The sequence below is a fragment of the Sylvia atricapilla genome, chromosome 26 (assembly GCF_009819655.1).
Source record: "Sylvia atricapilla isolate bSylAtr1 chromosome 26, bSylAtr1.pri, whole genome shotgun sequence".
Taxonomy (NCBI): Eukaryota; Metazoa; Chordata; class Aves; order Passeriformes; family Sylviidae; genus Sylvia; species Sylvia atricapilla.
This window is the reverse complement of record NC_089165.1, coordinates 3,315,259-3,327,959: the sequence shown is the minus strand read 5'-3', so window position 1 is coordinate 3,327,959 and position 12,701 is coordinate 3,315,259. Positions and strand designations below refer to the sequence as shown.

The following is a 12,701-nucleotide window of genomic DNA, read 5'->3' as shown; positions in this document are numbered from 1 at the left end:
ACTGGGAACACGGTGTACCCCCCAGCCCAGTGCAGGGCTGAGGAGAGGCTTCATCAGGCCCCTGGCTCCCCCCCCACCGGATCCAGCCGAGGCAATTTCCTTCCAGCAGGAACGTCACGCTCCAGGGCCCTTCAGTTATGACTCAGAGGTTTGAGTGGAAGCAAAGGCTGTAAGACGATTATGTATAATTTTCTTTAAAGGATGCTCAATCCTTTCTCTGCCAAGGCCGGGCGGGACGTCAGCTCCGCTTGCGCCAACGATCACCCCACTGCTGGGAGCTGGGGGGACACGCAGGGGTGGTGGGAGAGCTGCTTCTCCTCGGGGGGAGCACAGTGAGGGTCCAACCTCACCCCTGTGCTCTGCTACATCATCCCTGGTCACTGCCTGAGATGGGGAGGGAGGGGTGGGTGTATCCTGGGTTACATGTGCAGTTGATTCCTTCCTGGACCTCTCCCTGTATCCCTCCCAGTGCTGCCACAGCTCCTAGTCACTGGCTTGTGGCTGCTTACCTGAGCACTCCTGCCACAAGAACAGACAGGGACTGAGTGGCCAGGGACAGCTCCTGGCTCCAGGCACCCAACCCTGGCACTGCTGGAGCCGGTGGCACCTGGAGTGTCCAGCCTGGCACTTCGGAGCAGCACAGCTCCTGGCCCAGGTTACCACAAGGGATTGTGGTGATGGGGGTGTTCTGGCCCCTCCTCTGGGCATGTACCAGTGCCTCTGGCAGTGAGTAGCACAGCAGGAGGCTCAGGAGCACGAAGCTCATGGATTCCTCCAGTGCCTGACCCCCCTGGAGCAGTGATGGCTGGAAAGGGCTCAGGGGTCCAAGTTAGAAGAGGGGGACACACTGGCCCCAGAGGCCCCAGGCATGGGGCTCCTTCGGGGGCTCACGTGGGTCAGGCTGCAGCCCCAGCACAGCCCAGCCCCAGAGCAGCACCCCAGAGCTCCAGGTTTTGCCTCCCATCCCTCCATCCCACCAGCAGGACTGCAGAGCCTCAAACAACCCCATTCAGAGCAAAGCTGAGCACTTCTCCTTCCCCTCCCTCGGCTGAACTCGGGCCAAGTCAATTAACATTTCTGACTGGGGAGGGAAAAAAGAATCTATCCAAACAGCTCATTTGCCTTTTGTGTGACTCTTCCCTCCTCCCCTCCTTCCCTGCTTCAAAAGCACAGTCCCGGGAGTCTATTATGGATACCAAGGAGGGAGGTGAATCGTGAGCTAATTTTACCTCCTTCACCAATGACAGTTGCTGACGTTCAAATTAATGAAAATAAAAATTCAGCACGGGCTGAAGTCTTGGCAACTGCTGCCCCCGCGGAACCGCTGACCCAGCGCTGTGTCTGCCCGAGCAGCTCCTGCCCACCTCACCCTTACCACGAGCAGGGCTAAAAATAAAATAAATAAAGGGAGGGCTGAGAGAGGAACCAGGAACGTGGCTGCTCATCCCTGCCACCCCTCACATTCTTAATGGCTCCGCATCCAGCTCATTCAGGCACCAAAAAAGGTTTCAAAACAACACTGCAATGAGCTTTTGAATCGCTGTTTGTCAGACTGAGCGCACAGGCATCATGAGCAGCCAGGAATGCACCTTCCTGACAACCAGGCTTGGCTCAGAAGCTGCAGTCCTGGCTGTATTTTCCAGCCTCAGACTGAAAAACCCAGGAGCAGGTGCTGCAGGATGGGGCTGCAGCAGAGGAGGGGTTAATGTAGGACAGGAAAGAGCAGAGCTCAGCCTCTAGACCTGAGGCAGCACAAAAGCACCAGCAGGACGATCACATCCCTTCACTGCACAAGAGAGGGGAGAGGATTCTGCCTCCAGGCCACAGCCACCCTCTCCATCCTCTCCTAGCACTTCCCTGGATGGGATGTTTAACACCGATTGAACCAGGGGCTTGGAACATTTACATCTCCCCACAGAGCTGCATGAATCTTTAAATAACCCTTTAAAAATGAAAGCACTTCCTCAAAGCCCCTTCTTCCTCTGAAGAACACAGGATTTAATGAGGTTTCCTCTTTCTTCCCCCTCAAACCCAACACCCACCCCCACCCATGAGTCACTCACACTCCTGCTCTGGCTGCCCAACAGAGCCACAGCTGAACTGATCCCCCATCTACAAGGGGGCTTTTAATTTATATTTTAATATGGGATCACTGCTAGAAATGCAGCACTGGGCAGGTTCAAAGGGATGCTGAAGGAAGACTTTGGTGGAAAAATTCACATTTATTCCCTCTGCAGCTGCCCCCACCTCTGCAATGCCTCACAAACCCACCGAGGGTCTGTGTTGGGACCCTCCTCACCCTGCTTCTCCCACGGCTGTGTTCCCAGTGTTGAGGGGATTCCTGCCCACCACAAACACTGCACATCCCACCTCACCAGCCCCTCCATCCTTTAGGTCTCTAATCCCTCTGAAACAGCACAAATTACACAGAGAACATGGAAGATCTTCCAATAATCTGCCTGTCATCCGTCCTGACAGCTCTGATTTGGGTTTAAATGAGGTGTTTGGGCTGAGGAGGGTGAAATTCCTGGTGTCACTTTTCTCAGAGTCACCCTTAACCTCAGACACCTGCCTGCATGGGGCTCACCCTGCTCAGCTGGGGTGGACGTGGAGCTGGGGAACACTGGCAGTGGGCAGGTTGGGATGGACATGGAGCTGAGGAAGGCAGGGGCCAAGCTGGGACCAGTCTCTCTGAATGCAGGGGATCCCCCAGATGTGCCACATACCCTGAAGACAGAGTTATCTCAGGGCTCTGCTCACAAATAACTACTTCTAGCAAAATTGGTCCAAAGAATTAACTGTGCTCAACAGCAGAGTCCAGCAGCAGCTGCTCCTGGGAGAAGGGAAGAAGCTGGCACAGGGGGAACACTGGGAGGGGCACCCAGGTTGATCAAATCAAGGACCGAGGAATCTGGAGCATCATGTTTCACTCACACCATTCCACAACCAAGAATCTCCTCCTCTGCTAAAAGGATTATTCAGACCTTGAGGCCTTTCCTAAAAAAGCTTTAAACGCAGAAAAATCTCCCACAACCACTTCTCCCCTACCTGGTACTGTGAAGTCCTGAGTGTAGATGATATCATCTTCAATGTCATACAAGTCATCATCCTCTTCCTCATTGTAGCCATGCAGATCCTCCAGGTAAGGCACCGCCGTCATGCTCCTCCACCTGTCCTTGGTCTCAGGGCTGGGAGGGATGGGCACCAGCGCCTCTGCCTGAGCGTGTTTCTTCCTAAACCAGCTGCAGAGAGCCCAAGGGCAGAGCTGGGTCAGTGCACAAGGCATGCAGGAGTCCTCCAGTGAGGATGGCCCCAGCCCACCCCAATATTCCGAGCTGGGAGCTCCACCCACGGCAGGTCAGGAGGAACCAAAAGGTCTGGCCAGGTGTCAGTAGTGGAGTGTGCTGAAGGGACACACTGGGAACGGGACAGGAACAGAGGGACAAGCACAGAGGGCAGCTCAGGACCATTCTTTCCATCACCAACTCCAGCCCAAACTACCTGTGAAATCAAAACATATCAGCAGAGCTGCCAGAGCTCCTGAGTTTTTATTATCCAAGCAAGCAGGACAGAAGGAACTCCCCCTACCCTGAAGCTGAGGCTGATCCAATCATCAGACACAAGTTTGCAGGATCCCAGCCTGAGGAGAGGGGCAGTTACTGCAGCAGTTTCCTCTAAAAGCCAGTTTGCACCAAGGCCACAGCACAAACGCTTCTACTTTATCTTTTTATCCCCCCCTGTCTCAAGGGACTCCTATCACCACCAAACCCTGTGCTGCCATCTGGCCAGGAAAGGATATCGGCTCCGAAAGCTGTTCTTAATCAGATCAGGAATCCAGCAGGCTGCTTCCCAGCAGCATCCCAGAGCCAGATGGGATAAACCTCTTAGGTTTTCATCGTACTCCCAGAGCAGAGCTCTGACTCCAGACTGTCTGGGACATCTCCCAGTGCTGCATTGTGGGCACCCAAAGTTTCCTGGAAGTGCTGCTGGAGCCTCCACACTCCCAGCGACCCCCTAAATGTGGGTGGGAGAGGAGGTTCCTCCAGACCCAGGTACCTCTAACACACCTTTCCAGCCCACACAAGCCTGATGGGACACAAGTGCTTTCACCCTGCAAGTTGGCATCCAGTAACTCCTGGCCTCCAACCACGGAGGAGGGCCTGAGCCAGCCCAAGAACTCTCACCAACCTGAGCCATCTGGTTTTTATCACCCCAGTTCCAAATTCCTTTCAGGAAGGAAGGCTGAAGGCACCTCCTGCGCAGAGCTGTAATTATCATTTTGTTCTAGTCTTACACTGCTTTGACAGTCGGCCTAAAAAAAACCTGGGATTCTAACAAAACTATCAGGAAAAGCAAGGAGTGAGGAGATAAACAAATGGAAATGCAGCTACTGGGACAAATCAGGCAGGATTCAAGGGAGGGGTGAACTCTCAGCCAGAAACTGCTTCATCGTCAACATCTTTAAGCTGTTTTCTCTGCAGCAATGGAGTTTTGGAGCCAGGCAGCCCCTTGTCTGCAGGGGGGAAGGTGCTGTTTGGGGAGAGGGACAGGAACTGCTGCCGATCTCAGCTGCCAGTTGTCACCTCTGGTCTCTAAAAGAGCACAAGGGGAGTTAAGCAAAGCCCATCCCAGCTGCTGGAGTGGCAGGAAGGGAGTGGGACCAGCATAACTCAATCCTGGCCCAGAGCTCTTCACAGATCCCATGGATGGCTTCCTTGGTGATGTGCATGGCACACTGCTCTCCTAATCAGATCAATCCATTTCCCTTCCTTGGAGACTGTGTTCATCGAGGAAGCGACTGCCAAGACAGCAAATCCAGCCTGGGCTGATCCAGCCTGGCAGGATCAGCAGCACTGGGGCAGAGGAGCCACCAGCTGGTTTTGCCAGGGGCTCTGGGGCTTGAGGGATCCAAACTCAACACCAGAGATCCTGGGAGAAGGGAATATTCAGGACAAATGAGATCAGAGTGACTGCTGTTAAAAGGAGAATTTTAAAGGGAAAAAGCCTGGAAGTCTATGGCAACTGGTGTTTTTATTTTGCTGTATTTCAGCTCTGCCTCACTCTTCCCTCCTGTCCTACTTACCAGGAGAGTAAAAATAGGTTTTTATTAGCAGCAGAAACCTGAATCACTGTACTCCAGTCATTATGCTTCCATCCTCCGGGAGGTGATTTCAAACACTTGCATATGCATATATGGTAATGAGGACAGAGAGTGAGAAGAGAAATCCATTGAAGTTCTAAGAAAAATCAAAGATCTCTTGGAAGGAGCCTCCAGCAATTCTGTATGGAGTAGTGGAGTATTTTCTGGCAAGGATTTTCCAGCAGGGACAGACATTCTGCTTTCTGTGCTGGTGCTGGAGGTTGTCACTGAAGATTTGCTCTTCAGCTGAGGACCACTGGCTCTTGGAACACTCTCATCTGCCTCAGGAAGTCATTGCCTGAGCCAGAAAGCAGCACCTCCTGATCAGCAATGGCCATGAGATAAAGCCCCTCCTAAACCCTGCCCTCACCACCACCCAAAACACGGGCTGGGTCAGAGCCCTGCTGACGAGTGCCCTGTTCCACCAGCTATTCTCAGTTTCAGGGATGTTTTCTGGGCCAACTGCACTGGCACACATACAGTCACCTGGTGCTTGTGGCAGTTGCTTTAACCCTGAGGGCAAAGAAAAGATTTTGCCTATCTCAGAAGCGCCCCTTGTGCAGAACATCCCTCTGCGAGAGGCAGATTCCTCTCTGGTCTCTGTTTCAAAGGGCTGGGAGTGGCTTAGAAACGCTTCAGAGTGAAGGCAGCAGTAGTAAGGGATTATTTCTTCCTCTTCCACAAGCTCATTGAGGCACTTGCAAAGCTCAGAACCCGCAGCCAGCAGCAACACAAGCGTTAATTGTGATCCTGCCAGGCAGAAGTGGTGCCCAGACAGCTGCTGTCAGCCACAGGGAGATAAGACAGCAAGGGTCAAGGACTGAAGGAAAAGAGGAATCTGGGTTGCCCAGTGCTTAATGAGCCTGTTTGGTTTGCAGTTCCCAAGCTCAGATCTCCCATCACAAGTCCTCCCTCTGCTCTTTTCAAGTCCTGGTATAAGCAAGGTTAAAATAAGAATCTTGTAAGCACAGCTGCAGCTTTCCAACACTCCCAGCTATTCACTTCCCATTTGGGTCACAAACATTGCAGTTGGCTTGGTTTGCACAGGGATGGTTTTCTCTGAGAGCAGATGCCAAGCTGCAGATCCCTGCCCTGCCAGCCAGGGTCAGGACGAGCGATTCTCCACCTCCTGTGATGCCATGTAAGGGCCTCCAGCTCCCTGGAAGGTCAGTCACCACAAGCAGCAATGAACAGGGTTCCAGTTTAGCTCAGCTACCTCACAGGCAATCGTGGAAGGCACACAATGTCCCAGGGAAAGGCAACACACGCCAGCAGTGTCCCTGCAATCACCACTCCAGCTCTTTTTGGATCAAGACATGTCCAAGCTCTTCGGTTGGCATCAGAACAAAGGAAAGTATGAAAACAGCAGTTTCTCCCAGCTGGTGATAGGACCAAAGGTGGCAGGGATGGCTCAGACTCCTACAAGGAGTTCTGGAGATCCAGTCCTTTAACACATCACGTTACAAAACTGATCTGCAGCATGTGGGTAAAAGAAGCAAAGATCCCTTCCAAGTGCTGCCAGAGGGCAGGAAGACTGAGCAGGTGCCTCAGGAAGGAAGAGGAATGTCCTGCCAAGGGGAGATCACTGCCTGGCACTACAGAGTAGGGATGGGGAAAGCCCACAAGTGCACAGGCAGCAGCAGAGGCTCAGAGAAGCCCCTCTCCCTCCCTCAAATGCAGCCCAGGAGCACACTCAGCTCCTGCAAAGGAGCCCTCAGCAGCACCACACAGACTTCCAAGGGGTTTGGTACTCAGGTTTGAAGAGCACAGCATCCCAGAGCCACACTCCAAACCCCACAGATGCTGGGGAAGGCAGCACAGCAGCTCCAGAAGGGCAGGAGAAGACCCCAGCCCTGCAGGTTAATTTGCACCTCCACTAATAAAAGGTGGAAGTGCCTCCCTTCTCGTGCTATGAACTCCTGCAATCGGATCTGCGCCTGAACAAATTAAGTGTGACACTTGTGGAGAGGGAAGATGGTTGCCTTGGAAACAAGGGACAGAGGTAGAATTCTGCATCCACTTCATCACTTTAAGTGCTGCAGCAGGTCAGTGAATTAGTAACAAAACGCAGTGTACGAGCAGGAAGCCCTTCAGCAAAAGCACGGGGCAGAGGGGAGGTGGTGGATAATCCATAGGGAGGAGGTTGGAACTCCCTGGCTCTTGGCAGCTTTTCCTCCCTGCCCTACAATCCCCATCCCAGGAGCACCAAATATTCATGAAGTTGAGCTGTGAGCACTGGTTTTCCAGTGAACATCATCCCACTCGGATCCTTCCAGGGAAAGCAGGTTTTCAGGCTCTTCCACTGCTCTTCAGGGGTCGGCTTCTGGCAGTTCCTAAGCTCTGAGATGACAGCCTGGGAGAAGTTTAACTCATTTCCATTTGCAGCTCCAGGTCTGCTCTGCACGGACTGGGTTGAACAGAACAGCATTTTGCTTTGTCCCGCTCCAGTAAAAGTGCAGAGACAGGAGTTTAATGCAGTTCAGCTGCAGGAGTGAGGAAGGCAGCTGGCAGGGATGAAACTCAGCAGACTTTTCCTCCAGCATTCCTCTGCTGCTGCAGGGCAAAAGCATTTGGAATAGCTGACAGGAATAATGGGAGGAATTGCTGGATTACCATTGCTGGGCTGCCTGAATGCCTTCCCTGCCTCCTGCAGCTCTGCTCCCTATAGGACAGCACTCTGTGCTCCCTTCATGCTTCCTCAGTGCCCCTGAACCAACTGATTGTATCCCTGATCCCACTGAAAGGGCCTTCACAATTTATGGAAGGTGAAGGGGGGAAGGATGGATCCTGAGCCCCAACTCTGTGGCTGCAGGACACTCAGCTTGTGACAGTCCCCTTGGGATCACCCTTCCCACAGGGCAGGGGAGCATTGCCCCTTCCCACCATCCTGACACAAGCCTGGTCCAGCAGCCTGAGTGCAAAACTGCTGCCCAGGGGCTGCTCCTGCTGATTTCAGAGCACTTTGATGATCCTGACTGTCCATATGAGTGAGTCCCTGGAAAGAGCAGCTCAAAGACATAAAAGGAGACTTCCAGCAGCATGGAAAGGCACGGGGTGATTCTAGTTTGAGACAGGATCCATCCCAGCAGGGCAGCCTGGGGAAGTTGCTTGATGTTTCTCTGGGTTAGTTCCTGTCCTTAGCACATGCTTTTGGGGGGAGGAGTGTAGAGAAAGCCACAATCATTAATGATTTACTCCCTCCAGTACATGAAATCTAAGGGTTCTAGAAATCAAACCTCTTCTTACTAAAGTGCTTTCCCAAACCCCTCTGCCAATACCCGAACGGCTGCCTGCTGTGTTCCATTTACAAAAAAAAAAAAAAAAAAAACAAGGTCAGGTTAAGCATCAGGGCTAAGCTTCTATTTAAAGAAAAGGCAGGGGAACCAAGCTCTGGATTCTTTAGCACAAAAAGAAGCTGGACAGACACATCCAGGGCCCAGGCCACAAGCTCTGCTGTGCTTGATGTAATTACTAGATGCCACAGCAGGAGGAAGGAGGCAATTACTAATAGGGGAGAAAAGCCTATTAAGAAGCACTGGCTAAGCTCACACAAAACTAATAAGAGCCTAAGCCTTGGAAATGCTCCTGGGTTTGCAGGTAGAGCCTTTCCTCAGCCCCTTTCAGTGCTGTGGGATGAAAAGCCTCGGCTCAGCAGCTGAGGAGCTCGGTGGCTGCCCTGTGCCAGAGGTGTGCTCCAGTTTCTTCAGCTTTCTAACTACAGGCAGTCTCTGGAGACCCCTCTGTGCTTCCAGCTGGGCAATGCTGACACAAAAAAATCACAGCCACGTGGGAGGAGGGCAAAATGGAGTATGTGGAGTTGGGGAACCAGCTCAATCACCTGGCAGTGACCCATGAGGGCCCAGGGCAGTTCCTGAGCTCGGGGGTGGCCACTGCAGCCACAGGAAGGGAAGTGCTTTTATAGTGCTTTTCTCAACACCTACTGATGATTCCATAGACCTAATTCCTGCTGCTTTGCAGTGCTTCCTGATATAGCATGGCAAGCTGATCCCCTCTGGTCATTGCCACTGGTACTGGGAGGAACATGCAGGGAAATGCAGCCTCAAATGGAAGATGCCTGTGCCCATCAGTGCCCAGAGCCCCTGAAACAACCCAGGCACGTGGCATGGCTACTACAAAAGAGTTGTCCTTAACTTAATAATCTCCTGGGCAGCTCCACAAACCCTGCCCCCCCAAGCCCTGCTTGCACTCTGGTCCCTCCAAGCCCTGTTGGAGCTGGTCCCATTTGCTCCCTGCAGAGCCTCAGTGCACTTCAGGCCTCTCAGGCTCTGCCTGTGGCTGCTTGGGCACCTCCCAAGGACCATCACCTGACAGCACACGGCTTTTCCAAAAACACAAATGGAAAGCAGCGCTGTTCCTGCAGCATGGAGTGGGCTCAGCACCATCCTGGACCACATCCTTGCTTTTACAGCTCCCACAAGGATCTGGGCAGGCTCACAGGCCAAGCAGCTGCAGTCCAGAGGCAGCTCTGCCTGTCCTCAGAAGCACTTCCCATTCCAAGAGGAGATAAGCTAATGCAGCCTCCGCAGTGAAGCAGCCTCATGATGCTTTTTGTTCTTGTACTTTTATCCGCCCAGGAAATCTCTGCTCGGAGCCAGCATGTTCAAACAGATCCTTTAAAAAAAACCCTCAGTGATAACGGGGCATTTCCCCCCCCCCGTGACTATGGCATGGAAAATGGGGGAGGATATGGGGGAGGGAAGACTGTGATATTAAAGAGAAAGGAAAAAAAAAATTCCCTATTGTCCTGGAATGCTTTTCCACATACTGACTCCATATGGAGCAAATACCAGGGGATATTTCTGTCCCCAGACTGGCCAGAACTAACACACGCTACTGAATGGTCCTACTTCAATAACAAAGCCTTCAGGACCTCCTGTTCTGCTCCATTAGTACTTGCTGGCCTCTGGAAAAAATTATCCAGAACCCTTAATTATCCAGAAGCAGGCACGCCACAAACAGACTTCCAACATATTCCTTATTTACTGGTTAGCAATTCCAGTGCTTCACCGGATGCTCTAATAGGAGGAAAAAAAGCCAAGTGGAGGTTGCCAGAGCCCCAGCAGAGCTGGAGGAAGGAGATCTAGTGACTTCCATGTGTCTGCTGTCAAAAGGAAACAGAAGGTGAGAGCAGGAGCACAGGTACAGGAGGAGCAGGAAGAGAAGGACTGGTAACACTCACTTGTGCTGCCTTATCTGCTGTATTGAGAACCTCTTGGCTGGGTCGTATTCAAGCATCCCTGAAAAGAAGGAAAAAAGTCCAGGTGTGATCACAGACACTCTCAGTTGAGCCGAAGCCAAGGGAAGCACAAAGCTCTGCCCTTCCCTCCCCCTCCCTCCCCGACAGCCATGCTGTGTCCAGCCCTGGCAGCTCCAGGCAGGATTTGCTCCACTGGCCACAGGAAACTCAGCGTCAAGGCCCAATTCCATTGCTGACCTGTTCCAGTCTGCTCCTCAGCTTCCCACCAGCAAAGTGGGTACAGCCCTTCCCTCCCTCCCAGTGCAGGGACTGAGGCATGTCCAGGCCTTGATCACAGCTCCAAGGAAGTCTCCAAGCAAAGAACATCAAGATTTTGCATTTCAGAGATAACTCCACTGAACCTACTCCATGGAAGAGCCAAAGCCTCAGGCACAGCATATGTCCACTTGCTCAGTGTCCCAGATCCTCTGGTCGAGTGGAATTCTATTCTGAGGTGCAGCCAGGGAGAACCAACAAAAAAAACCTCCCATCCTGCTGCCCATCCCTGTGCCCTGGCCAGCACTTGGATTCCTGGGATCATCTCCTGAGGTAGCTGGGGTGGGTGGTGAGCAGAGTGGAGAGAGGAAAAAGTAGCTCATTCCTATTCTCTCTGGGAGAGAGGGAGGTGGATTCCTTAAACAGCCTCCTGGGATGCCCACTCTGCTCCACTGCCTTTCAGAAGCTTCACAACTCAACAGAAGGGAAGGAGCAAATTTTGCCATATTCTTCAGAAATGAGTCAATGGAACCCTGAGAATTTCATCCAGCAGCATCCAAGATATTCTCCAATGAAGGTTCCAGGAATATATTCACCTAATAAACATTAACAAAGCCTCATGCCTGAACACTACAAGGAGTTTTGGTTTTACTGGATGATGCCCTATTGCTCCTGAGGCACTTGCACTGTCAAGTCTTGCACAGGTTGCAGGGAGAATGAGGGTTTGGAGATGGGTTGGAAAAGGAAGAACCCATCTTTGGTAACCAGAGAAGTCTGGGCAGCAGAACTCACTGTCAAACAGGAATTCAGAAAGTCAGGACAAGAGCAAACAGTGCTGGGGAGAGCCAGGACAAGGACACATGGAGAACACAGGGGTGGAGGATACATCTGGGAAGACACTTGGGAAGTGAAGGCTGGGAAGACACACCCCAGTACAAGTAGGAAGCTGCAAGGGCCTTGCAGGTGAGATCCTACAATTCAAAGGTCATGGAAGAGATAAATCACCACAGCAGATGTGACACCAAAAACTGCTCCAGAACATCTTCCCTATCAGTCTGTTCATATCACATCAGATCAGGACATGGGCAAAGAGGGAGGAATAGGACAGTACAGTGGGGCAAGACAAATTATTTTGCCCCCAGAACCCAAAATACACTTTGCCCTGGCAATTTAGGAAGGTTTATCCATGCTGGTGACAGCATTAAGAGCTTTAAGGCAATGGGATCACTACTGACCCACATGACATCACATGAAGTAGGTTAAAGCAATCCAGGAAGAGCTCTCCGGGTCACAGGTCAGGTTCCTGGCTCAGAGAACTCAAAGCACTGGAGTCCTCAGAGCCCAGTTCCTCAGAGTTCTGGGTTGTTTGGACTGGGTTTTGAAGGTCCCTGAGCATGGAAACTCTACAAACTCCCCCCTCCACTGCAACCTGTTCCAGAGCTCAATCCTGGCAGCACAGGAGTTTTCTCACGTTCAGGTGGAATTTCTCCTCACCTTACAGAAAAAGAAATAAGTTCAGAGGAAAAAAAAAAATCCCACACCTAATTAAAGAACCTATTAATAAGATGATCAGACAGTTTCACTGCTGAGCTGCTCAAATGAGTTGGCTTTTTTTTTTTTCTTTTTAAGAAATAGGGCTGCAAAGAGCTCTCACATGAAGTTTAAGGGACAAGAGCAAGTACTGGTCAGGTTCTCTTATTAATGTAGTCAGAAACAGGGAAGTCAGGACACCACCCACTCCCCCCATTGATTTATTTAAAAAACACACTTCAAGGTGTTTTTGAATTTAAGGCATTTACCAGATGAAACTGGTACAAGCAGGAGAAGAAGTTTAAGGTAAATGATTAAAAGAGGCCCAAGAGCAGTAGTCACAAACAACCACAGCACAGGGAGCTGTTGCTCTCAAGCCATTAAAAAGGCAGAAGGAAAATAATCGAGCAAAAGGAATTTTGACTTCAATGAAAAATGACTGCATTTGGGGCAACATCTGAAAGAAAACGGAAAGTGTCCTCGCTGAAAATGTACATTCATACATTCAGCTCTGAGTCACTCGTGGCAGCTCTGTGGCTCAAGTCCTGCACTGAAGAG

General features: G+C 51.6%; 2 protein-coding genes across 2 annotated transcripts in view; one reads left to right on the top strand and one right to left on the bottom strand.

Annotated features, from left to right (window-relative positions):
* Positions 1-12,701, top strand: part of THOP1 (thimet oligopeptidase 1) — a 319,814-nt gene that overhangs the window by 268,474 nt on the left and 38,639 nt on the right. The gene's annotated exons all lie outside the window — the stretch shown is intronic.
* Positions 1-12,701, bottom strand: part of STK11 (serine/threonine kinase 11) — a 31,979-nt gene that overhangs the window by 2,412 nt on the left and 16,866 nt on the right. The window contains exons 7-8 of the mRNA XM_066336257.1: positions 10,341-10,398; positions 3,049-3,242 (exon numbers count right to left, since the gene is read on the bottom strand). Coding sequence (XP_066192354.1) covers positions 3,049-3,242; positions 10,341-10,398 — 252 coding nt within the window. The remainder of the gene's footprint in view (positions 1-3,048; positions 3,243-10,340; positions 10,399-12,701) is intronic.